This window comes from Giraffa tippelskirchi, chromosome 6 (genome assembly GCF_054371585.1).
Source record: "Giraffa tippelskirchi isolate mGirTip1 chromosome 6, T2T-mGirTip1v1.2.pri, whole genome shotgun sequence".
Lineage (NCBI taxonomy): Eukaryota > Metazoa > Chordata > Mammalia > Artiodactyla > Giraffidae > Giraffa > Giraffa tippelskirchi.
The window spans coordinates 15,934,516-15,957,039 of NC_137280.1; the positions used below are offsets into that span (position 1 = coordinate 15,934,516).

The 22,524-nt window shown below is 43.1% G+C and overlaps 2 protein-coding genes and 1 long non-coding RNA gene across 16 annotated transcripts in view; 2 read left to right on the forward strand and 1 right to left on the reverse strand.

Moving 5' to 3' along the window:
* VPS13B (vacuolar protein sorting 13 homolog B) overlaps nt 1-9,445 on the forward strand; it is a 752,042-nt gene extending 742,597 nt beyond the window's left edge. For all 9 annotated transcript variants that reach the window (XM_081503358.1, XM_081503363.1, XM_081503357.1 and 6 more), the window contains 4 exons: nt 747-923; nt 3,628-3,730; nt 4,215-4,464; nt 7,935-9,445. In XM_081503358.1, the coding sequence (XP_081359484.1) occupies nt 747-923; nt 3,628-3,730; nt 4,215-4,464; nt 7,935-8,183 (779 nt within the window). In that variant the 3' untranslated portion in view covers nt 8,184-9,445. The remainder of the gene's footprint in view (nt 1-746; nt 924-3,627; nt 3,731-4,214; nt 4,465-7,934) is intronic.
* Nucleotides 7,807-20,727, reverse strand: COX6C (cytochrome c oxidase subunit 6C). 6 transcript variants are annotated; one of them, XR_014057399.1, is made up of 5 exons: nt 20,685-20,727; nt 19,586-19,717; nt 15,864-18,634; nt 12,230-12,616; nt 10,550-11,422 (listed from the first exon to the last, which is right to left on the reverse strand). XR_014057399.1 is itself a non-coding variant. In XM_081503414.1 (4 exons), exons 2-3 carry the CDS (start codon nt 19,694-19,696, stop codon nt 18,521-18,523), a joined length of 225 nt encoding a protein of 74 aa, XP_081359540.1. In that variant the 5' UTR covers nt 19,697-19,717; nt 20,685-20,727; the 3' UTR covers nt 7,807-10,280; nt 18,507-18,520. The 6 variants fall into 6 exon arrangements, 5 of the variants coding, with proteins under 5 accessions (XP_081359540.1, XP_081359541.1, XP_081359545.1 ...); XM_081503414.1 differs by lacking the exons at nt 10,550-11,422; nt 12,230-12,616 and adding an exon at nt 7,807-10,280 and having other exon boundaries at nt 18,507-18,634; XM_081503415.1 differs by lacking the exons at nt 10,550-11,422; nt 12,230-12,616 and adding an exon at nt 7,807-10,280 and having other exon boundaries at nt 18,507-18,634; nt 19,586-19,771.
* LOC145511024 (uncharacterized) overlaps nt 20,276-22,524 on the forward strand; it is a 76,744-nt gene continuing 74,495 nt past the window's right edge. The window contains exons 1-2 of the long non-coding RNA XR_014057400.1: nt 20,276-20,413; nt 20,707-20,869. This is a non-coding gene — a long non-coding RNA (uncharacterized LOC145511024). The remainder of the gene's footprint in view (nt 20,414-20,706; nt 20,870-22,524) is intronic.

Genomic DNA, 22,524 nt, shown 5'->3' on the forward strand with positions numbered 1-22,524 from the left:
AGAACGAGGCTGTGACTCTGACTCCCTAGACTCAAATCCTGGCGCAAGCACGGGACAGCTGTGTGACCTTGGGAAAATTCTTTAACCTCCCTGTGCCTTGCTGGCCTTGTCTAGGAACTGAGGATAAAAACCATGACTGCTGAGGGTTGTGAGAATTAACGATATCCTACAAGTAAGCCTTTAGCATATAGTAAGCCCTTGAGACAGATTTACTGTAATAGAAATAATTATTACTATATCAATAATTACTATTATATAATTCCTAATACATTATGTTATATTAAACAATTGCTCTTATTGTTACTAAAAGAGAGAACAAGAAAGAGGCTCGCCCCTTTCAGCTTTTTCATCCCCAGATTCAGTGAAAATATATTCAGCTCACTCTCCTAAGGAATTGTTCGTGCTTTTCTCTAAACTGTGTTGCTTGATTTCTGGAGAAAGGTATGTGGGTGCCACTTGGAAATAGTCTGGCATGTTTATTAAATTCTAAACTGAACTTCATAGATCCTGGCTGTGTTGGGTCAAACCTAGTCAGAACATCGTGTTTTGATGAAGATACTGCAATAATAAATGTCTAAAGTAGCCTCAGTGTACTTAGATAAATGGTAAATGAATGCATAGTAGAGAGCTTTATAATGAGGGTGGGGTTTCATTTTCAATCCAAACAAAACCGTTCCAGATTGAAAGCTTTCACTTTCTCAGGGTTTCATGCCTCAGTCCTTACCCAGGCTTTCGTTATTTTTCAGGTGCAATTGCTGGTATAGTTGATCAGCCAATGCAGAACTTCCAGAAAACATCGGAGGCTCAAGCTTCAGCCGGACACAAGGCCAAGGGTGTTATCTCCGGTGTGGGGAAAGGAATCATGGGGGTGTTCACGAAGCCCATCGGAGGGGCTGCTGAACTGGTGTCACAGACTGGCTATGGTGAGTCCTGGAGAACTGGCCAACTCGGACACCACCGGCTAATTTGCGTTATTATACCAAGGTTTCCCTAAGATGATCTAGCCCCTCACATGACCAAGGAGTGAAAAAATAGATAAAGCTATAAATAATGGTTCTTTTTCTCACCTCCTTAGGCTTATTTACACAAAGAGTAGAATTGGACTACTAACTAATAAATTATGGTAAAATTATAGAGCTAGAAAATCAATTAGTAATTTCAGTGTATATATGTCATGGAATCTTTTTCTAGTCACTTAACAAAGCAGACTTTAATGAAAAGTAACCAGTTAGAGGTTGAGGACAGAAAGTCAAATATAGTGAAGCAGAGAGTAGACTGACTTTTTCTGGTGAGCAATTTGAAACAAAAAAAATAGGTTCTAAAGCAGGAAGGTTATCTCTAAAACACAATGCCAGTGCATCTGGAGAATGAAAGAGGAGCACGCATGTGTCGGTGGATGCATGCACACTGCCTGTGCAGCCTGGCGTCAGGCATGGCTTTCTTGCCATCAGACTGTTGCTATTGCAGCCAGGCCCAGTCTCCCGGCCAAGGTCAGCAAAGGTGCATCATCTGCCACTGAAAACCATTCCCAGAGCAGACTGGTGCAGAGAACCCAGGCTCGTGGAACTACCGCCTTAGGATGGTGCCAGGGCTCTCCACAAAGCCATGCGCACACAGTGGGTGTGTGGGAGAGGAAGCGCCTCTTCCTGTGCTAATGTTCTACATTCTGGGCAGAGCACATTAAGTGACTTTATATAAATAGTTGTTCCGTTACTAAGTCATGTCTGACTCTTTGCAAACCCATGGACTGCAGCACGCCAGGCTCCTCTGGCCTCCATTATCTCCAGATGTTTGCTCAAATTCATGTCCATAGAGTCGGTGATGCTATCTAACCATCCAATAAAAAAAAGAAGTCTTTTAAAACTGAAATAAATGCGTAGATACTATAATAAATATGGTACTTTACCTTGAAGACAGTTTGACATTTGCTTGTGGAAATGAGTGTCAGCAGGTCTGCAGTGTGAGTTACTGCAAAATGGTGATGGTCAGCCAATCAGTTCAGTCGCTCAGTCGTGTCCAACTCTTTGACCCCATGGACTGCAGCACACCAGGCCTCCCTGTCCATCACCAACTCCCGGAGTTTACTCAAACTCATGTCCATTGAGTCGGTGGTGCCATCCAGCCATCTCATCCTTTGTCATCCCCTTCTCCTCAAATAGGTTAACTGGAATTACTTTTTTTTTTGGCCTCACCACAAGGCTTATAGAATCTTCCTTAGTTCCCTGACCAGGGATTGAACACTTGCCCTTGCAGTGAAAGTACAGAGTCCTAACAACCGACCACCAGGAACTCTGGAATTGTTACCTTTGTACCTAAAATCGGTATCATTTTGGTCATGAAGTGGTGGCTGGCTGGCATTACAAACGATGGGCAGGCGCTCTGCGTGTGTAGCTGCAGCTGGCCGTAAAGTCCGCAGGGTACATTTGACTGTGGCTGTGCGCCTCGCTAGATCTGACAAGAGGCAGCCAGATTAGGGCATAAAACCTATGTCTGAGAGGAAGAGAGCGGAAAGAATGCCCGCGCTCAGGCAGCCATCGGAGAGGCTCCTTTAGGAGACCACACAGACGGGAGCACGTGTTCTCTCCCCTCCCCTCGCCTCCTCCCCCTCACGTCTGCCTCTCTCTCCGTACGTGAATGACATTTTCACTCACAGGAAAGCTGACAAAAAGTAATGCCGCAGCTCATAACTGGACAAAGTTAAACGCTCCCTTATCAAATACTTACACATTCATAGAAACAGTATTCCTTTGCCATAGACTGCAGCAAGACAAAGTCAACTTCATAAATTCCTCTGGTCTTGAAAGCACCCTTGTCCCTCACTGCGCGTTTCCCAAGGCTGTGGGGTTTCTCCCTTATGTAAGAGCATCTCGGAGCAGAGCTTCACATGGCCTCATTGGTTTCCATCATTCTTGTAAAACTTTTATTACCGCTCTGAAGGTTTTACAAACCACTAACTCTTGGTCTAATGACTGTGCCTCGTTTATAAACATTTACAAGCCCTCAGAAAGCACACAGGCTGTACCATCTCTAGTTCCAGAGCATCTCTGGAGGACCCCATGGCTGCCGCTGGGTGCCCTCGTTTGGTGCTGGCACCAGGGAGAGCATGTAATAAACCAGAGGCCCCACGAGCGCTCATAAATGTATATGGATTCATGTCTAACAGCTGGACTAAGTCACTTAAATACTGCATCTAGGCAAACCATGCGCCTTTGTGTGCATCTCTGTGTGTTGTGTTTTTTATTTGACCAACCACACCACAGATACAGACGTATTGTAATTAAGCAAGGAAGTCAACCAACAGTCTTGACTTTTGTGTCACATCAACTGTAAATGATGTGTAAGCTATTGCTCAGGCCTGATTACTCCCAGGAGCATTATGCTTCCTCTAATTGCCCATCTGTACTTGGACTGTAGCTCATTCATATTTCAGCTTGCAGCTAATATAAGATCACCCAGGTTAAGAGCATTGCAACGTTTAATGATTATCTATACACTTACTTCCAGAGATGTGACATTATTTTGGATCTGTAGCGTTTTATAGATGGCTATGAGCAGATGACATCACTGTAGCATGAAACTGTTTTCCAGAATACAACTAGTAAAACCCCCTTACTTCTCTTACTACAGGTATTTTACATGGAGCTGGACTTTCTCAGCTTCCCAAACAGCGCTATCAGCCAAGTGATCTGCACGCTGACCAGGCTCCAAACAGCCACGTCAAATATGTCTGGTAAGATTATCTGGACGCTGGTTCAGCTGTACATGTGCGCTGTATGTTAACAGGGCATGGCTTCCTCTCAAGCTAATGGGCCACCCTTCCAGGGGAGCCCAAGAGGAGCAGCTGTTTTCAGGGGAAGGCTGCTGGTCCACAGGTCTGGGCTGGCAGCAGAACACCCGTCCCCACATCCCACTCAGGGCAGGATGCCTGTTGGCAGAGGTGCCGGGGCCAAGAGGGCCTGAGGTCACCTGTGTCCTAATTAGGGGTGACATTTCTAATGGGGGGAAGAGGAATCACCAAACCAAGGGCTATCTTTGTCTTCAGGAGGAGCTGGGTTTGATTGACCAGAATCAGCATTAAAGTGACAATTACACATTTCAAGATGAAATGAATCATCAGATTGGTGAGGGCCCTTGCTTTGGTTCAAACCATGAGCCCTGAGAGGTGAGCATCTCTTCCAAGCTGGCTTTGGCCTCACCTTTCTCCTCTGATGCAGGAAGATGCTCCAGTCTCTGGGCAGACCGGAAGTCCACATGGCCCTGGAGGTGGTTCTGGTGAGGGGCTCGGGCCAGGAACACGAGGGCTGCCTGCTGCTGACATCAGAAGTGCTCTTCGTGGTGAGCGTCAGCGAGGACACCCAGCAGCAGGCCTTCCCAGTCACGGAGATCGACTGCGCACAGGACAGCAAGCAGAGTGGCCTGCTCGTCGTGCAGCTCAAGCAGCCGAGAGTGGCCTGTGACGCAGAGGTACCTTTCGACAAACGGGGCCCCAGGGTTAGCTGCCAGCAGTTGAGACTCGGGGTGACCGCAGGTACTGGGCGTCTGTGAGCCAGCAGCCTCTGCAGTGGGTGCCGGAGACCGGGAGGGCTGCCAGGGGCAGGGCCGTGGGCGGCAAGGAGGCCGGTGGACTTGCCTGCCGCTGGGGCTCAGCCACCCCGGAATCCAAGAAGGTTGGTCGTTGTGGGGCTGGGGTGCTGGAGCTCCAAAGTGAGCGGGGTCTGAACAAGACTGGCCAGGACCAGGGCAGCAGTTCCACAGAGCAGACCTCCAGGTCTGAAGTCCACAGGGCAGCCTCAAGTCTGCACGTGGCCTGGGAGTGATGCAGCCAGTCCCTCCAGCAGGGATGAGAGAGGAAGGACCACCCAGGAGTGAGGGGCGTCACGAGTGGAACAAGCACAGGCGCCGCCTCCCTCGTTCCCACTCCTGAGAGCTCAGGGTCAAACTCTGTCTCCAGCTCTCTCCCACCCCCTGCTCTGTCGTCCGTGCCGCTGTGTCCCCTTCCCCGTAGGACAGTTTCCCACCCCCTGAGCACTCCATGGTACCTCCCAGGGATGCTGCGCAGGCTCCGGGGGCAGGCTCCCTGGCCACACGACAGCTGCGGGGGCGGGGTGCATCCTGGGTGTCGGGGGTCAGAGGTGATCACTGGCTTCCTGCCGTACAGACCAGGGTGAGCACGTGCATCCCCTGGGACCCTGCCCTGCCCCTGCCTCCCTGCTGACGGCCTGATTCTTGGGGCCCCGAGAGTTGACCTCGGAAACAGACATCTTTCCCCTCACAGCTAGATTGGGGTTTGTGGAACCTGCCTTTCCTAACTTAGGGTCTGAGTAGCTCCTGGAAAGGACAGCAAACCTTGCCTCTGGCAGGTCCAGCCTGACTCCTTCTTTCATTATTTTCTTCCTGGTATGGGAGCCTGCGTCTCCCTCACACCACTGTTTGGGTAAAATTATCTGAGAAGGTGGAAGGCAGCCAACCACAACTCTGAGATTTCTCTAGTTTCTTGGATCGTAATCAGTCAGGCTTTAAGCTGGGGCTTGGCACTAAGACTACATTGCTGGTTCGAGTTGATGACTTTCTGGGAATAAACAGAGGTCAGATGTCCAGCCTGACTTTATTAGATCTGCCAAAATCTTCTGATCCAGTTGACAATAAAGCAGCAATGATCTGGCTACAGGCCTTGGCAGGGGATAGTATCATTATCTTCAAGTCCCTGGTCCTTAACGAGAAGCTTCCAAAGCCCTGAGGAGTATCTGTGACCATCGTTATTCCTTAGTTGCTTGGGAAATATTTCGGATCTTAAACTATTGAGACTAGAGAATCAGCATTTGCTGTTAAACTGTCTTCAACTGTGATCCTCCTCTTTGGCTTTTCTGCTTGAGGAGGGTACTGTGGGGCATTGTAGCTGGAGGGGAACACACCTCAGCTTCCCTGGGGGTTACTGAGATGGTAGGCGGAGTCACCACCCCGAGAAGTGGCCCAGCCTGAGGCCGTGGGATCACTGCATTCTGGGCACCACCATGCTCACCACTCGTTTCCCAAGGGTGCTCAGGACGAAGGGGTCAGGGGGAAGGGGTGGCTGCAAGAGGCAGGAAGAGACGACCAACCGGGAGCAGGAGCACTGCAGGGCAGCTTACACAGCAGCAGGAGGCACAGTGCAGACCTGCAGATTTGCAACCCTTCAGCCTGTCACCCTTTGCCTCTAACCTCAACTCCTTATTAACAAACAAAAAGCAACTGCCCCGTTAATCCTGTGTCCAAACCCTCCCCTCCCCCACTCACTCCAATGGAGACCCAGGCTGCACAACAAAAATGAAAAAAAACAAAAATTTTTTTTGAGAGGGTAGAGGCTTCCTTCATAGTGCTCTAATCCAGTCTTTTCAAAATGGGAGTGGGGGTCACTCAGCAGTGTGTTTTCCTTAGCGGCCACGCCCAGCCTAAGCCTCCAGCGTAAAGCTGGGCTGGGAAGCCTACCCACTGTCTTCCAGTGAAAACTAAAGAACAGTATTTTAAAATCTTTACATGAAATGGCTTTTCTGGGACTTTACTCTAGATGCTAGGAAACACAGCGGCTTTGAATTTTGGAAGGAATTAATTTGTAGATGACATCATTCAGTATATTCAAATACGGCAGTTTTTTTTTTTTTTTTAATCAGCATTTGCTTTTCTTAGTTAAATGCAGCCATTTTTAGGGTAATAATTGCTTAATATGCCTGGCACATTATTGAAATCCCTTATGAGAGGCTCAAAATGAGTCAGAAGGTCAATTTATTCCTTGGCCATGTTCCTTTCACAACATGGGTTTTCCTGTGCTGCTGTTCAGGAGGAGCAATTAAGACTCTTGTGTATTCGAAGCTTTCCAGCTGAATCCTGACCCGATCAAATGATATCATCAGAGTTCTGGCTTTTGCTTGGTGGTGCACAGCTTTCATCTGTCAGTGAATCTTTGGGGGCCTTTATTTTCTTTCCCAGATTTAAAAATATGAGACTGAACTCTAATGGACGCCCTACTTATTTTTCTGGCAGGCAGACCTCTCTTTACCATCCCACTGGCTTTCTGCCGCTTGTAAGACATCTTTGGCTGCACTGTCTCTGTGCCCTACACAGAAATATATAAATTCTCTACTATTTCAAGAACTAAAAAGTCCTCATTAAAATGTTTGTAAGTCTTCCAGAGTAGTCTTGCCAACGTTTGGTAGGTAAAGACCATGGAGAGGTCAGCGGCTACCTGATTCCCTGAGACCAGTGGCTTACACTGGAAACATCCCACTCCACTTGATTTACACAGTAGATAGCTACAGAATTTCAGGATGGGGGGAATTTATAGCTCCACTTGCCTTTGATGGGTACTTTCTGAGAAAATCGCTCTTAAGAATTTAGGTAGTATATCAGTTCTTCTATTTGAGTTCCACTGAAGATGAGCCAGACTTTTATGAACCATAAATGTACTTTGCATCCTCCCTCTTTTCCATAAAAATTTCCCCTTCTTCTGCCCAGTTTTTTTAATTTTCTCTGGCTTTAAATCCTAATATTTATAAAAGCAGAAAATGTTACAGTTCAAAAGGTATTTGTTTTTTTAATGCTCTGTCCAAAGCCACTGGTTTGAAAGCGGTAAAGAGGTTCTGTCAGGAGAGGTTTCCAGAGACAAGCAGAGCTTTTATCTCAGGACTTAGATTGATTAGATTGAAGCAGAGGAAAGATACTTTTCTCCTTTGTTCCTGGACTAGGCTAGCAGAGAGCAGTGACAGGCGTTTTTAAGAGAGTAAAATATTCCCAAATCGTCAACTTCAAACATGGGACTTTGGCACACCAAACGCTTCTTCAGTGGCTTTATTAGATAACCTAAAAGGCACAACATCCAGTGTATCAAGGCAAGAGAAGGAATAATCTTGTTATGGAAGTGTCCTTAACAGGGACAACTGAAAACTTTTTTTGGGTTGCAGGTGGATGGAGTTCGAGAGAGACTGTCAGAGCAACAGTATAACAGACTTGTGGACTACATCACAAAGACCGCTTGTCACCTGGCTCCCAGCTGCTCCTCTGTGCAGACATCATGCCCTGTGGTGGCTGTGGAACCTCTCCCCTCCACTGTGAAAACATACCAGTATATGGTTGATCCACATTTTGCCCAAGTTTTCATTAGTAAGTTTACCATGGTGAAAAATAAAGCCCTGAGGAAAGGGTTCCCTTGAGTCCCCTTCCAAGGTGTTGATTGCTGCTTGTGCAATTTATTTTTGAAAAAGAAACCTAATGAGCTCGTAACATCTATTGTGGACACAAAACTACTGTTCTACAGCTACAGTAACTTTTTCTTTTAAAATGAATTCTTCCTTTTTCCTACAACTAAGATACTTCAAAATTGAGTGATTAAAAAACTTCTTAGTCCTTTCCTGTTTGGGGACAGTAGACAGAATCCTATTTTTAATCTTATCATGTATTGAAAATACATTCCTTTTTGCTCTTTTTGGTAAAATTTCGACTTTAATTAAGATTGTCAACTCTGTAGTCAGGCATTGGAAACAGATGTAAACTTCATCCCCTGTTGCATCTCTTTAGGATGAGACATCTACAGAAGTTTAGCTTTAAATGAAATTCAATGCTTAGGATTTTACTGTTTAACTTGTTAAATTTATTATTTAAATGTGATGCTGTTTTAAGTGAAAGCTGCCGTGTACATTCCTACTCTAAACTTTTACTGAAATTTTACTGATGACTTTATCCAGGTCCATTTTGGAAAAATGTCTTTCTAATTTGTTTTGCTAGGCAAGCAAATCTTTTTTGTCTACTGCTAAAAGCAGACCCAGGGTGCTCAGGTGAGCTTCTTTAGTTCCATACGCAAAACACTACTGAGGAACTCCCACTACTGGATACTTTTATGGAAGGACTCACCCTGATGCCTTAGCAAAATCAAGGACCCCAACATTAACCTTAACAATAATAGTTCATTTTAATGACTTAGCTTGATCCAGCATAAAGATATTCCCATGATTTTCTTTTGTTTTTAAAAGATGGATTTGGCTCAAGATCCTGGGTCACCACATACACCTTGAGTATTTCAGTAAAAATTTGATACTCCAACTAAAACACATTTTTACTCATTACATCCAAACTTGGGCCTACAACCTGATACCTACCATTGTGAGATGCTAAGGAATTTCAATTTCAAATGTCCGCTTTAACTTAAGCCTCACACCTTATTGAGCATAAGAGATCACTGCATAGTTGTTTACTGTTTGTTAATGGATAATTTAGGCTGAATATGAAAAAAATGGCTCTACCATTACTTTGCTGTATCATACTCATTTAGGAAAGTGACAGTTTTGTCAAGAGTAACTATTTTTAAGCTTGTAAATATGTATTAAGTCTTGTATCTTTTATGATAATTTTGCATACTACTTCTAATTGTTATATGAAATTGTTTAAAATAAAACAAATTCTTGAATTACTGATCATACATAAACGTGGGTTCTTAAAAATGCAGGTTTTCACTGATACCTGGGTTTATTACAGCTTACATTATTGGAACGCAAGAATTCTGCACCAGAAAATTTGTTAACCTAATAAAAGAACTGGGGATTCAATTAGCTTTCGCTAAAATAACACTTACTTAATTCTTAAAGCTCTTTTGATCACAACAAAAACAATTACTAGGAGAGAAAGGTCCTAAGCCCTCCTCTGAAAAATGTTACCACACTCTAAAATTATTAGCAGACATTACTCAACCTCAATTCCAATTAAAGAACAACTTTTTCTGTGTATTCCATATTGTACATACATACAGTTAGGCCTTCAATAAAGTGATACTGAATAAAGAACCTTAAATTTACCTATTACATCTGTCCAATGGCTGGATCCAGTAGGGCAATCTGATAACAATGAAGTCCAAAGACATTTTATGGGAAAGACAGTCTGTGTTCCTTTTAAGAGCCCACAGTATAGTAGTCATGTAGGTTCATGCAGACCCTTTAAACCCATGGCCTAGGCAGTATCTCAGTGAAATGGACAAAATGTGAGAAGAGTCAAAAATGTCCTAAAACAGTAAAAATTTTAATCAGTATTTAAAGTTACCTTCATAAGATTCATAAAGTTAAAAATCCCTGACCAGTTCTAATCCAAGTACCCCAAACTCTATGTATTGGTAAGAATAACTGAACAAAGACTTTGTGTCCACAGTATTTGTTAATTGTTTATTTATTGAGAGACTATTTCTCACCCAAGATAGTCATAGTTTCATAGTTCCGGAACACAGGAAAGTGACAAACTTCCATGGAATTCAACCCCAAGAAATTCTGTGGAGAAAAACAGAGTGACCAAGTTAATGACAATCATTCTCTTAATACCTCGCCACCATGGATCCCCTGAGCGCTACTGCCCCAATGCGGGCCGCATTTTGCTCACTCACCCTTAGTCTAGGTAGGGGCAGCCCCGTTCAGCAGGCTGCCCAGGCTCCAGGTCCATTCTCCCCCATGCCCCCTAACCTCCTGGTCCAACCTCTTTTCCATTTGGGGCATTCACACCTTTTTCTGGGGTTTCTTGCTTTCATTTACCAAGTTCTATCTTTTTTTCTTGAAGTCCACCCCATCTATTCCCTTCTCATACCCATACTGTTCTTAAAAATCAGCAGCCCATCTGTTCTAAAACTTTTCTATTCTTGTCTCCAAATATGTTCCTCTTTTTATTGTTTTTTAAGCAATCAACTTCTTATAAGTAAAAGGTAAAAAAAAACATGTATTTAGAAAATCAGCCTGTTAACATCTGATTATGAAAAGCATACCCACAGTGCAAGTTTTGAAAATTTCAAAGGTATAAGAAATCAGCAGTGTTAAGATTCCACACAAAAAACTAGTGTTTTCTTGATCTTTTTACCTTCAGCCTTTTTTCTTACACACTTTTAACAAAGATCACCCTTTACATAAAACATTCTTAGTTTTCTATTTTAGTAATTCCTGTAACTTTCTGATTATCAATTCTAATGGACATAACAGTCCATGATGGAAGTTAAAATTCCTATCAGTTTTCCAACCACTTGGAATAAACTGTTTTTCTACTATGATGTATTACATACATTAAACTGTGGTTACTTAATGCATGTATCTATCCGTGATTCAGATACTTCCTTAATATAAGCAACTACAGAAATGAAATATAACAGAATTGAATCTAACACTAGGTAAAACTTATTTATATTCAAAATTATCCTTGAATTTTAGACACAGAATCTTAATTCACACTCTCCATGAGGCAGTGGACCTTGACCACCCAAACTAGAATCTCTGGGAAGCCACCAAGTCACCTATGGACATCCAAATAACAAACCATAAAAGGTTTCCAACACTTCAAGGGAGAAGGAAAAGGGCAGACCTTGCACACAATGTCCTGGGTTGTTTGAGGGCTTCCCAAGGGACTATTCGGAGAAGGCAATGGCACCCCACTCCAGTACTCTTTTGCCTGGATAATCCCATGGACCGAGGAGCCTGGCAGGCTTCAGTCCATGGGGTCGCTAAGAGTCAGACATGACTGAGCAACGTCACTTTCACTTTTCCCTTTCATGCACTGGAGAAGGAAATGGCAGCCCACTCCAGTATTCTTGCCTGGAGAATCCCAGGGACAGAGGAGCCTGGTGGGCTGCCGTCTATGGGGTCGCACAGAGTCGGACACGACTGAAGCAACGCAGCAGCAGCAGCAAGGGACTATTTCTATCTTTATCTCAGAACACTGATGACAATCGTGACTGCATTTAAGGGATTTATGAGACACCATTAAAAAGACCAACATATGTATTGTGGAAGTACATGAAGGGACAGAATTTATTTGAAGAAATGGCCAAAAAACTCCCAAATCTGAGGAAAGAATGTATATACAAATATAAGATGTTATTGGAAGATGAACCCAAAGTCTCCCAACATCAAGACACATTATAATCCAACTGTCAAAAACCAAAGACAATGAATCCTGAAAGCAATAAGAAAAAAATTGATTCAGGGTCTATAACGGAGTGGACTTCTCAGGAGAAACCAGGAAAATGTCCTTCAAAACTCAGAAAGAAATGAACACACTCCCAGATAAACAAAAGCTAAAGGATAAGGAGTTCATTACTACTAGATATGCAAGGAGAATTGTTCAATTTGAAACAAAATTGACAGTAACTCAAAGCCATACTGAAATATAAAGTTCCCTGGCAAAGGTAAATATATGAATAAATATAAAAGCCAGTGTTAATCATGTTTCATATCCCCACTTTTAATTTTGTAGTATTTAAAAGACAAAAGCACTAAAAAAAAGAGACATCTGTGTTAATGGGCACAATATCTTAAAAATGCCATTTGTGACATTAATAACAAAGTAGGGGAGCAGGGTTCTTAAAGGTAATTTTTGTATGTGATTAAATTTTTCTATGTGTGTTATCAGCAATTCAAAACAGATTAGAACAATGGTAAGTCGCTTGAGTCGTGTCCGACTCTGTGCGACCCCATAGACGGCAGCCCAACAGGCTCCTTCATCTCTGGGATTCTCCAGGCAAGAATATTCGAGTGGGTTGCCATTTCCTTCTCCAGTGCATTAAAGTGAAAAGTGAAAGTGAAGTCGCTCAGTCGTGTCTGACTCTTCGCGACCCCATGGCTGCAGCCTACCAGGCTCCTCCGTCCATGAGGTTTCCCAGGCAAGAGTACTGGAGTGGGTTGCCATTTCCTTCTCCATAGGTTGGCTTAAACGTCCCAATCAAAAGTCACAGATCTGAGGAATTGATACAAAACAAGGTCCAACTACGAGCTATCTACAAAAGATTCACTTTAGATCCAAAGATACACGTAGTTTTGAAGTTAAGGATGAAAAGAGACTCCATACAGACAGCAATCTAAAGGGCAAGAGTGGCTATACTGTCAGCAGACAAAATAGACTAAGTCAAAAAATGCTATAAACACAAAGGACATTTAATAATGGCAGGGTCAGTTCACCAAGAAGGCAGATTATATATACACCAAACACGAGAGCCTGCAAATATATGAAGCAAACACTAACAGAACTGAAGGGAGAAATAGACAGCTCTACGTAACAGTAGGTGACTTAGAATATTAAATGGACCAAAAAGTTCTTTCAGGTTTTTTCGTAGAATCTTACAGAAAACCTAAATAAACTCTCTGGCAAACCCAATACTCTCAATAATGGCTATAATTGAAATGACCAGACAGAAGATCATTAAGAAAACAAGAGGACTTGAACACTACAGACCAATCAGATCTAATAGACAGATACAGATCATTCTACCCAACATCAGAATATATATACTTTTTCTTAAGTGCATATGGATTAATTTCCATGTTGGGTCCTAGAACAACAGCTTTCAAGACTGAAATCACATAAAGTATCTTTACTGGTCACAATGGATGAAACTAGAAATCCTAACAGAAGGAATACAGATACCAAGGGAACATTTCATGCAAAGATGGGCTCAATAAAGAACAGAAATGGCATGGACCAGACAGAAGCAGAGGATATTAAGAGATGGCAAGAATACACAGAAGAACTATACAAAAAAGATCTTAACAACCCAGATAACCACGATGCTGTGATCACTCACCTAGAGCCAGACATCCCGGAATGCAAAGTCAAGTGGGCCTTAGGAAGCATCACTACGAACAAAGCTAGTGGAGGTGATGGAATTCCAGTTGAGCTATTTCAAATCCTCAAAGATGACGCTGTAAAAGTGCTGCACTCAATATGCCAGGAAATTTGGAAAACTCAGTAGCGGCCACAGAACTGGAAAAGGTCAGTTTTCATTCCAATCCCAAAGAAAGGCAATGCCAAAGAATGCTCAAACTTCCACACAATTGCACTCATCTCACACACTAGTAAAGTAATGCTCAAAATTCTCCAAGCCAGGCTTCAACAGTACATGAACTGTGAACTTCCAGATGTTCAAGCTGGTTTTAGAAAAGGCAGAGGAACCAGAGATCAAATTACCAATATCCAATGGATCATCGAAAAAGCAAACGAGTTCCAGAAAAACATCTATTTCTGCTTTATTGACTACCCCAAAGCCTTTGACTGTGTGGATCACAATAAACTGTGGAAAATTCTGAACGAGATGGGAATATCAGACCACCTGACCTGCCTCTTGAGAAACCTGTATGAAAGGTCAGGAAGCAACAGTTAGAACTGGACATGGAACAACAGACTGGTTCCAAATAGGAAAAGGAGTACGGCAAGGCTGTATATTGTCACCCTGCTTATTTAACTTACATGCAGAGTACATCATGAGAAATGCTGGGCTGGATGAAGCACAAGCTGGAATCAAGATTGCCGGGAGAAATATCAGTAACCTCAGATATGCAGATAACACCACCCTTATGGCAGAAAGCGAAGAAGAACTAAAGATCCTCTTGATGAAAGTGAAAGAGGAGAGTGAAAAAGTTGGCTTAAAGTTCAACATTCAGAAAACTAAGATCATGGCATCTGGTCCCATCACTTCATGGCAAATAGATAGGGAAACAGTAGAAACAGTGACAGACTTTATTTTGGGGTCTCCAAAATCACCACAGATGGTGACTGCAGCCATGAAATTACAAAGACACTTACTCCTTGGAAGGAAAGTTATGACCAACCTAGACAGCATATTAAAAAGCAGAGACATTACTTTGCCAACAAAGGTCCATCTAGTCAAGGCTATGGTTTTTCCAGTGGTCATGTATGGATGTGAGAGTTGGACTATAAAGAAAACTAAGTGCCGAAGAATTGATGCTTTTGAACTGTGGTGTTGGAGAAGACTCCTGAGAGTCCCTTGGACTGCAAGGAGATCCAACCCATCCATCCTAAAGGAGATCAGTCCTGGGTGTTCATTGGAAGGACTGATGTTGAAGCTGAAACTCCAATACTTTGGCCACCTGATGTGAAGTACTGACTCATTAGAAAAGACCCTGATGCTGGAAAAGATTGAAGGCAGGAGGAGAAGGGGACGACGGGATGAGATGGTTGGATGGCAACACCGACTCGATGGACATAAGTTTGAGTAAACTCCGGGAGTTGGTGATGGACAAGGAGGCCTGGTGTGCTGCAGTCCATGGAATCGGACACAACTGAGCAACTGAACTGAAGGAAAATAGAAAAATCCACAAATAAGTTGAGATTAAACAACATACTCTCCACCACCAATGGGTCAAAGTAGGTTTAAGAAGAGAAGTTTAAAAGATCAAATCAACAACCTGTTTACCCCTTAAAAGGCAGAAAAAGAAAAGCAAGCTAAACCAAAGCCCACAAGAAATAGATTATTATAAACACACCAAGAAATAAATAGATAGTATTAACAGACTTTAACTAAGTAAGAAGATTAAATCCACAATCAAAAAACACTCAACAAAGAAAAGGCTGGGATAAAATGGCTTCACAGGTAAATTCTACCAAACATTTAAAAAACAGTTAACCCCAATCCTCCTCAAGCTCTTCCAAAAAACTGGAGAGGGGAACGCTTTCAAAGTCACTCTATGTATTTTTTAATTTTCTATATATTAAAAACATCTTCAACGTGTATGGGGGACAGACTGCCCTTCCATGGTTCCTGTGTCTCTCATATTCATGGCCACATCTGACTCACCATCTTATTTAAAAACACAAAACATTTGGGGCTTCTCTGGTGGCTTAGTGGTAAAGAATCCACCTGCCAATGAAGAGCTGCTGCTGCTGCTGCTAAGTCGCTTCAGTCGTGTCCGACTCTGTGCGACCCCGTAGACGGCAGCCCACCAGGCTCCACCGTCCCTGGGATTCTCCAGGCAAGAATACTGGAGTGGGTTGCCATTTCCTTCTCCAGTGCATGAAAGGGAAAAGTGAAAGTGAAGTCGCTCAGTCGTGTCCGACTCCTAGCGACCCCATGGGTCTGCAGCCTACCAGGCTCGTGACACAGGTTTAATCCCCAATCCGGGAAGATCCCATGTGCTGGAAAGCAACTAAGCCCATGCACCGTAACCACTGAGCCTGTGCTCTAGAGCCTGGGAGCTGCAATGAGCGAGTCCACGAGCCACAGCTACTGAATCCTGTGCGCCCTAGAGCCTGTGCTCTGCCAGCAAGAGGAGCCCCTGCAAAGAAAATCCCCCGCTCACAGCAACTAGAGAAAAGCCCACTTAGCAACAAAGACCTAGCACAGCCAAAAATAAAATAATTAAAACAAACTCATTCTATAAGACCATCAAATTTATTAAAGACAAATACTAGAAAGCTACAGAGCAATATCCCAAATATAGATGCAAAAATCCCTCATAAAATACTAGCCAACAATTCAACAGTTGATTAAAAGGATTACACACCATGACCAAGGATGATTCAGCGTATGAAAAATATAATACACCACAGAAGGACAAAACAGTCACATAATCATCTCAACTGATTCAAGAAAGCATCTGGAAAATTTAATACCTTTCCATGATTTAAAAAAAAAAATTCAAATAAAGAATAGGAAGAAAAACTACCTCAACATAATAAAGGTGATATATGAGAAACCCTCAATGGTAAAAGACTAAAAGTTTCTCCTCTAAGGTCAGGAAGAAAAAAAAAAAAAAAGGATGCACATTTTTGCTGCTTCTCTTCAACACAGTACTGGAAATCCTAGCCAGGGCAATTAGGGAAGAGAAGAAATGACACCCAAATTGGAAAGGAAGAAGTAAAGCTATCTGCAGATGATCTGATCTTACATGCAGAAAACCCTCAAAGATTGATCTCTCTCTCTCTCTCTCTCTCACACACACACACAAACAAAACTGTTAGAATAAACTCAATAACGCCGCAGGATATGTAATCACACAAAATCAGTTGTGTTTTTATACACTAACAATGAATAATCAGAAAAGCAAATTAAGAAAACAATCTCAATTATATTAGCATTAAACTACAATTCTTAGGAATAAACTTCAACAAGGAGACAAAAGACTTATGTACTGAAAAATATAAAACATTGCTGAAATTAAAGACAAATCAATGGAAACACATCTTGTGCTCATGACCTAGAATACTTGTAATTGTCAAGATGTTCACACTACCCAAAGTGATCTATAAATATAATGCAATTCCTATCAAAATCCCAACAGCATTTGAGAAACAGAAAGATCCATCCTAAAATTCATGTGGATTATCAATGAGACCACGAACAGCCAAAACAATCTTGAAAATGACAACAACGCTGGAGGACTAACACTTCCTGATTTCAAAACCCATTATAAAGGTATTGTAATCAAGAATTTAGTATCAGCATAAAGATGAAAATATAAACTAATGCAATAGAATAGAGTACCAAAATAAATCCTCACATATAGAGAAAAACAGCAAAGGTACTAAAATTAATGGGAAAAGGAAAATTTTTTCAACAGATGGTGTTCGGAAAACTGGATATTCACATGCAAAAGAATGAAGCAAACCATTTCCTTAACATCATATCCAAAAATTAACTCAAAATAGACCAATGACCTAAAGTTAAGAGCTAATGAAACTATAAAACTTCAGAAAAAAAGTAATACTTTATGACAGTGAATTTGTCAATGATTTCTTAAATATGACACCAAAAGTACAGGCAACAAAAGAAAAATTATATAAATCAGACTCCATCAGAATTTCAAATGTCTGTCCATCAAAAGACACAATTAACAGACTAAAAAGACAATTACAGAATGGGAGAAAATATCTAAATCATATCTGATAAGGGCTTTTAAATAACTCCTACAACTCAACAAAAAACTATCCGATTAAAAATGGGCAAAAGACTTGCACAGACATTTCTCCAAAGAAGGTATACAAACAGCTAACAAGCGTGGGAGAAGATGCTCAACATCACTAACCATTAGGGGATACAGACGAAGACCGAGGGAAAACAGTGCCTGACACTCATTTGGACGGCTACTAGCAAAACCCAGAAAACAGTGTTGGCAAGCACGTGGAGTGACTGGACCTTCACACACAAAAGCTGGTGAAGCGTAAAATAGTGCGACCACTATGTAAAAGAATATGGTGGTTCCTTTAAAATTTAAAACCAGAACATCATATGATTTAGCAACTCCACTTCTGAGTATACACTCAAAATAGTATTAAAAGCAGGGTATCAAAACGATATGCACACACAGCAGCAGCATTATTCATAAGAGCCAAAAAGTGTAAAAGGAATCCAAGTCCATTAACAGATGGATGATTCAACAAAATGTGGTATACAGATAAGATGGATTACTTAGCCTTAAAAAGGAAGAAAATTCTCACACAGCTGTAATGAATAAACCTTGAGGTCATTATATTAAATGAAATAAGCCATTACTCCACTTAACATGAGGTACCTAGACAGAAAGAATGGTGACTGCCAGGGGAAGGGGCAAATATTGAATGGGTACAGAATGGATATCCATTCGCAAGATGAAGAGTTCTGAAGACCAGTTGTGCAACAATATAAAGGTACTTGACAATACTGAACTGTATGTAGTTAAGATTGTATATTTTATGTATACTGCCACAATTGAAAGATTTTAAACAGTAACTTCAAATAACAATATTACCTTTATATTCCAAATCACTTTGCACTCTGAAAGATACCCGCCTTCCTCATCTCCTCAAAATCTTTCATGGAATCATAATTTCTGTAGAAATCTGCATATGCCTTCTTTCTTCGTTCAGCCACAGCAAACTAAAAGGTAACAATCACATTCAGGGTTTATTTTTTAGATTATTAGAAACAATATCTAAAGACAACATAAATCACCAAGTTTGCGTTCACCTTAAATCCTATTATTTTATTAAAGCCCTTAAAGAAGTAATTAGGGCTTCCCCAGTGGCTCGGTAGTAAAGAATTCACCAGTGTTCAATCCCTGGGCCCAGAAGAGCCCCTGGAGAAGGAAATAGCAATGCATTCCAGTATTCCTGCCTGGGAAATCCCATGGACGGAGGAGCCTGGCGGGCTACAGTCCATGGGGTCACATGAGTTGGACATGACTTGGCAACTAAACAACAAAGAAGTAACTAAGTTAAAATGAACTTTTTAGGATGGATCGTAATCTAATCTGACTAGCATCCTTACAGGAGGAGAAAATTCAGACAGAAACATATTAACACATATAGAACCACGTGATGAGAGGGAGCAGACAGCCATCTACAAAGCCAAGCAGAGAGGCAATAGAAGAAATCAACCCCAAAGTTTTTTTTTTTTTATGGCCACGCTTGTGGCAGATGAGATCTTAGTTCCCCAACCAGGGATAGAACCTGTGCCCCCTGCACTGGAAGCTCGGGAATCTTAACCACTGGATGCTCAGGAAGTCCCCCACGGCCATCTTGATCTTGGCTTTTTAGCCTCAAAAAATTTTTTCTATTGTGGAAGCCACCCACTTTGTGGTATTTTGTTATGGCAGCCCTACCAAATTAAGCTTCATTTAAAGACGGAAGACAAGCCATCCGGGTAATAAGAAATACTGTCCCCATCACACTGAGGTGGGTGGAGAAAGGGTAGAGGAAGGGAGCACACTAAAGAGGGAATTTCTTTAAAAGACTCTATGAACAGTCTATGAAAATAAAATACATTTTATTTACAAGTTTAAAACACCTCTGGACCAAGAGCACAAAGTAAAAATAAAACATAACATACCTTATAGAAAGTTGCAAACCCCAGGGAGACTATGAATGCTCCAACAATATGAAATCGCAGACGTTTGGCCAGGAGGCCACGCATCTGAGGTTTTGCCAAAGCAGTGGACATGGTAGTTTTTCTTCTCGACGGCTAGAATTATAAGAGACGGCTCTTAGAGCTCTTCTACATAATACATTTTAGTACCTAGAGGGACACAAGCAGGATAGTGGACCAACTCCTCGACCAAATCCTAAGATCTTTAGGGGTTTAGTGACTTCATCTTTTTCCCCTTTCACACGCTGAACGACCCCCCCTAAATAAGCAAGACGACTGCGGCCCAACAGTAACCGGGGAACAAGAACGACACAGACCTCTCCGAATTACAGGAAAGATCAGCAGTGGCTCTAGATTGATAGCACTTGTGCAAACAACTCAACAATCACTCTACTACCAACTCATTTAATCCTGTGAGGCAGACATTTTCCCATTTTACTGAGAAAACCGGGACGCACGAAGGTTAGCGACCCTTTTCAAGGTCACGCAATCAAGACTAACACCGGGGCGGGACCCCAGCAGGGTCTCCAGGCCCTCGCCGAGCGCCGCCCGCGCGGGGGTGGGAAGACCGTGCGCGCGCGGAGGGGGCTGCGGGAGGCCCGCCCGCCCGCCCCCGCCCCCGAGCCACGGGCCCCGCTCCAGCCTCCCAACCCCAACCACAAACGCTACCACAAAGCCGACGGCGCCCCGAGCGCCTGGGGCCCGGGTGAGTAGGAAACCACTCCCTTCCTGCAGGTGAAAACACCGGGACCGGACAGGTCAAAGGACGCCGCCAAGGTCACGCTCGACGCGGTAAGATACGCAGCTGGCCCCCGGGCCGGGCCGGCTGCCTCAGAAGCCTGGCGGTTCTTCGAGGGCCCCTCACGCCCCTCAGCAAACCCGGGGTCCCCGGGAGACCCTCCCCCAAGAGGCCGCAGCCCCGGCTTCCTGGAGTCGACACAGGCCAGAGTTCCGAGATTTCCCGACCCTAGAGATGCAGAGTAACGGCTAGAGAGGCAGAGCGGCAGCGGGCGGCGGTAGCCGGGGGAATCCAAACAAGGGAGGCAACAGGCACAAGACTCACCTCAACCACAACGTCCTTCCAGGCTGATGGAGAAATGGACGGCGTTGCCGCAGCGCGCAGGCGCATAAGTAGAGGGAGCGGAGCGAGGACCCCGGCTACGGTGGCCGAAAGAGTCCAAAAGGCCTCCGGCGCGCCTACCGCCGGTTACCGCTGACGTTAACGAAGGTGTTCAGTCTCTTTCCTGGGTAAGCTTGGATGTATTTAGGCTTTGACCTTCTGCGTCAGTTTCCTTAGTACACTGGAGACACTGATCTTACTCATACACAAAGTTGATATGAACTGATTAGGGAATTCAAAGATTTTAAATGTGTCAATTTAAATAAATATATACCCTACAAATACAGCACAAAGCTTCCTGGACATGGATTGCTCCGACTGTGTGCACAAACCAACATTTTCATTATGACTATCCTTATGCATATAGCCACTTGTTTGGGTAAAGAGTGAACCAGACAGCCAAGTCCAGAAGCTCACAGCCCAGCAAATGAGACACGCATAAACAGAGTAATATCATGAATCCCAACCAATGGATGCTATAGTAGACACCTGACCTAGCTGTTGCAGAACCAATTACCTGCTTGGCAGAGTTGAACAAATTTTGATGGAAGTACTTGTGTGGACTTTTAGTAAGAGACCGGTGTTTTTAAAAGAAGACATCTGGAAGTTTATGGAAAGTAGTCTGTAAAGGTAAGACTCTTGTGCCTTAGGGGTGTCAGACTTGGTTTTTATTGAAATAACCTGAATTGGTACTGCATTATTGAAGTCAACTCAGCAAGTACTGTGAAGGATTTATAGGCTACATAATATTGATTCAACATATATGGATTGAGCAATTACTAGGTACCAGGCTCTGCTATTAGTCAGGCAGATCATCAAGCAAGTCATGGAGTCTTTGTCCTCAGAGACTTGTTAACAGATGGTTCTAGGGAGTGAAACCTTTCAGTCATAAATGGTGGTAACTGAACATCAGAGTAGATTTGTACCTCAGCAACATTTTTCAGGCTACTTACTGTTGTCCCAAGACACAGACTAAACAAACTGAAATGTCAGAGTTTAGAGCAGAGAAAGGTTTATGGGCTTCCCAGGTGGCGCAGTGGTATAGAATCCATCTGCCAGTGCAGGAGACGCAGGAGACACAGCTTTGATCCCTGCATCAGGATGATCCTCTGGAGTAGGAAATGGCAACCCATTCCAGTATTCTTGCCTGGAAAATTCCATGGACAGAGGAGCCTGGCAGGCTACAGTCCATGGGGTAGCAAAGAGTCGGACATGACTGAGCGACTGAGCACACACACACACAAGCAGGGAGAACAGGCCACCCATGCTCAAAAGACCTGAATTCCCTGATGGTTTGGGGGAAAGAGTTTTTAAGCACAAACTTTACGGTGAGGGCTGGAGGTTGTGTGACTTTCTTGTAATCGGCTGGTGGTGAAGAAACCAAGTGGTGGGCCGGGACTCGCGCTCAGCCTCGCGTTACCATCCTCCGCCTGGTTGGGTGAGGGCCTTAGTTCCTGCAGAACTCAAAGACATACTGTTGTGTATCTAGGAGTTGAGTAGTCTGGGAGGTGAGTCTTAGAGAGTAAATACAGACCTTAATTAACAGAACTAGAATTTAATAGCCATTGAAATGTAACCTTTTTCTCTCTAAAATTACCCTCACTTTTACCACATACAACTAAATTGAGACTAATTTGCTTACAAATAAGTCCGGTTAACTGATTACATAGGGTTTTTTACACTGGCTGTATCAGAACTTTCCATAAGGAGTCTCCGACTGAACTTTTAATAGGCCTCTCAAGGCCAGGAAAGCCATGCCAAGGGCTGGACGAATTTCTTTCTT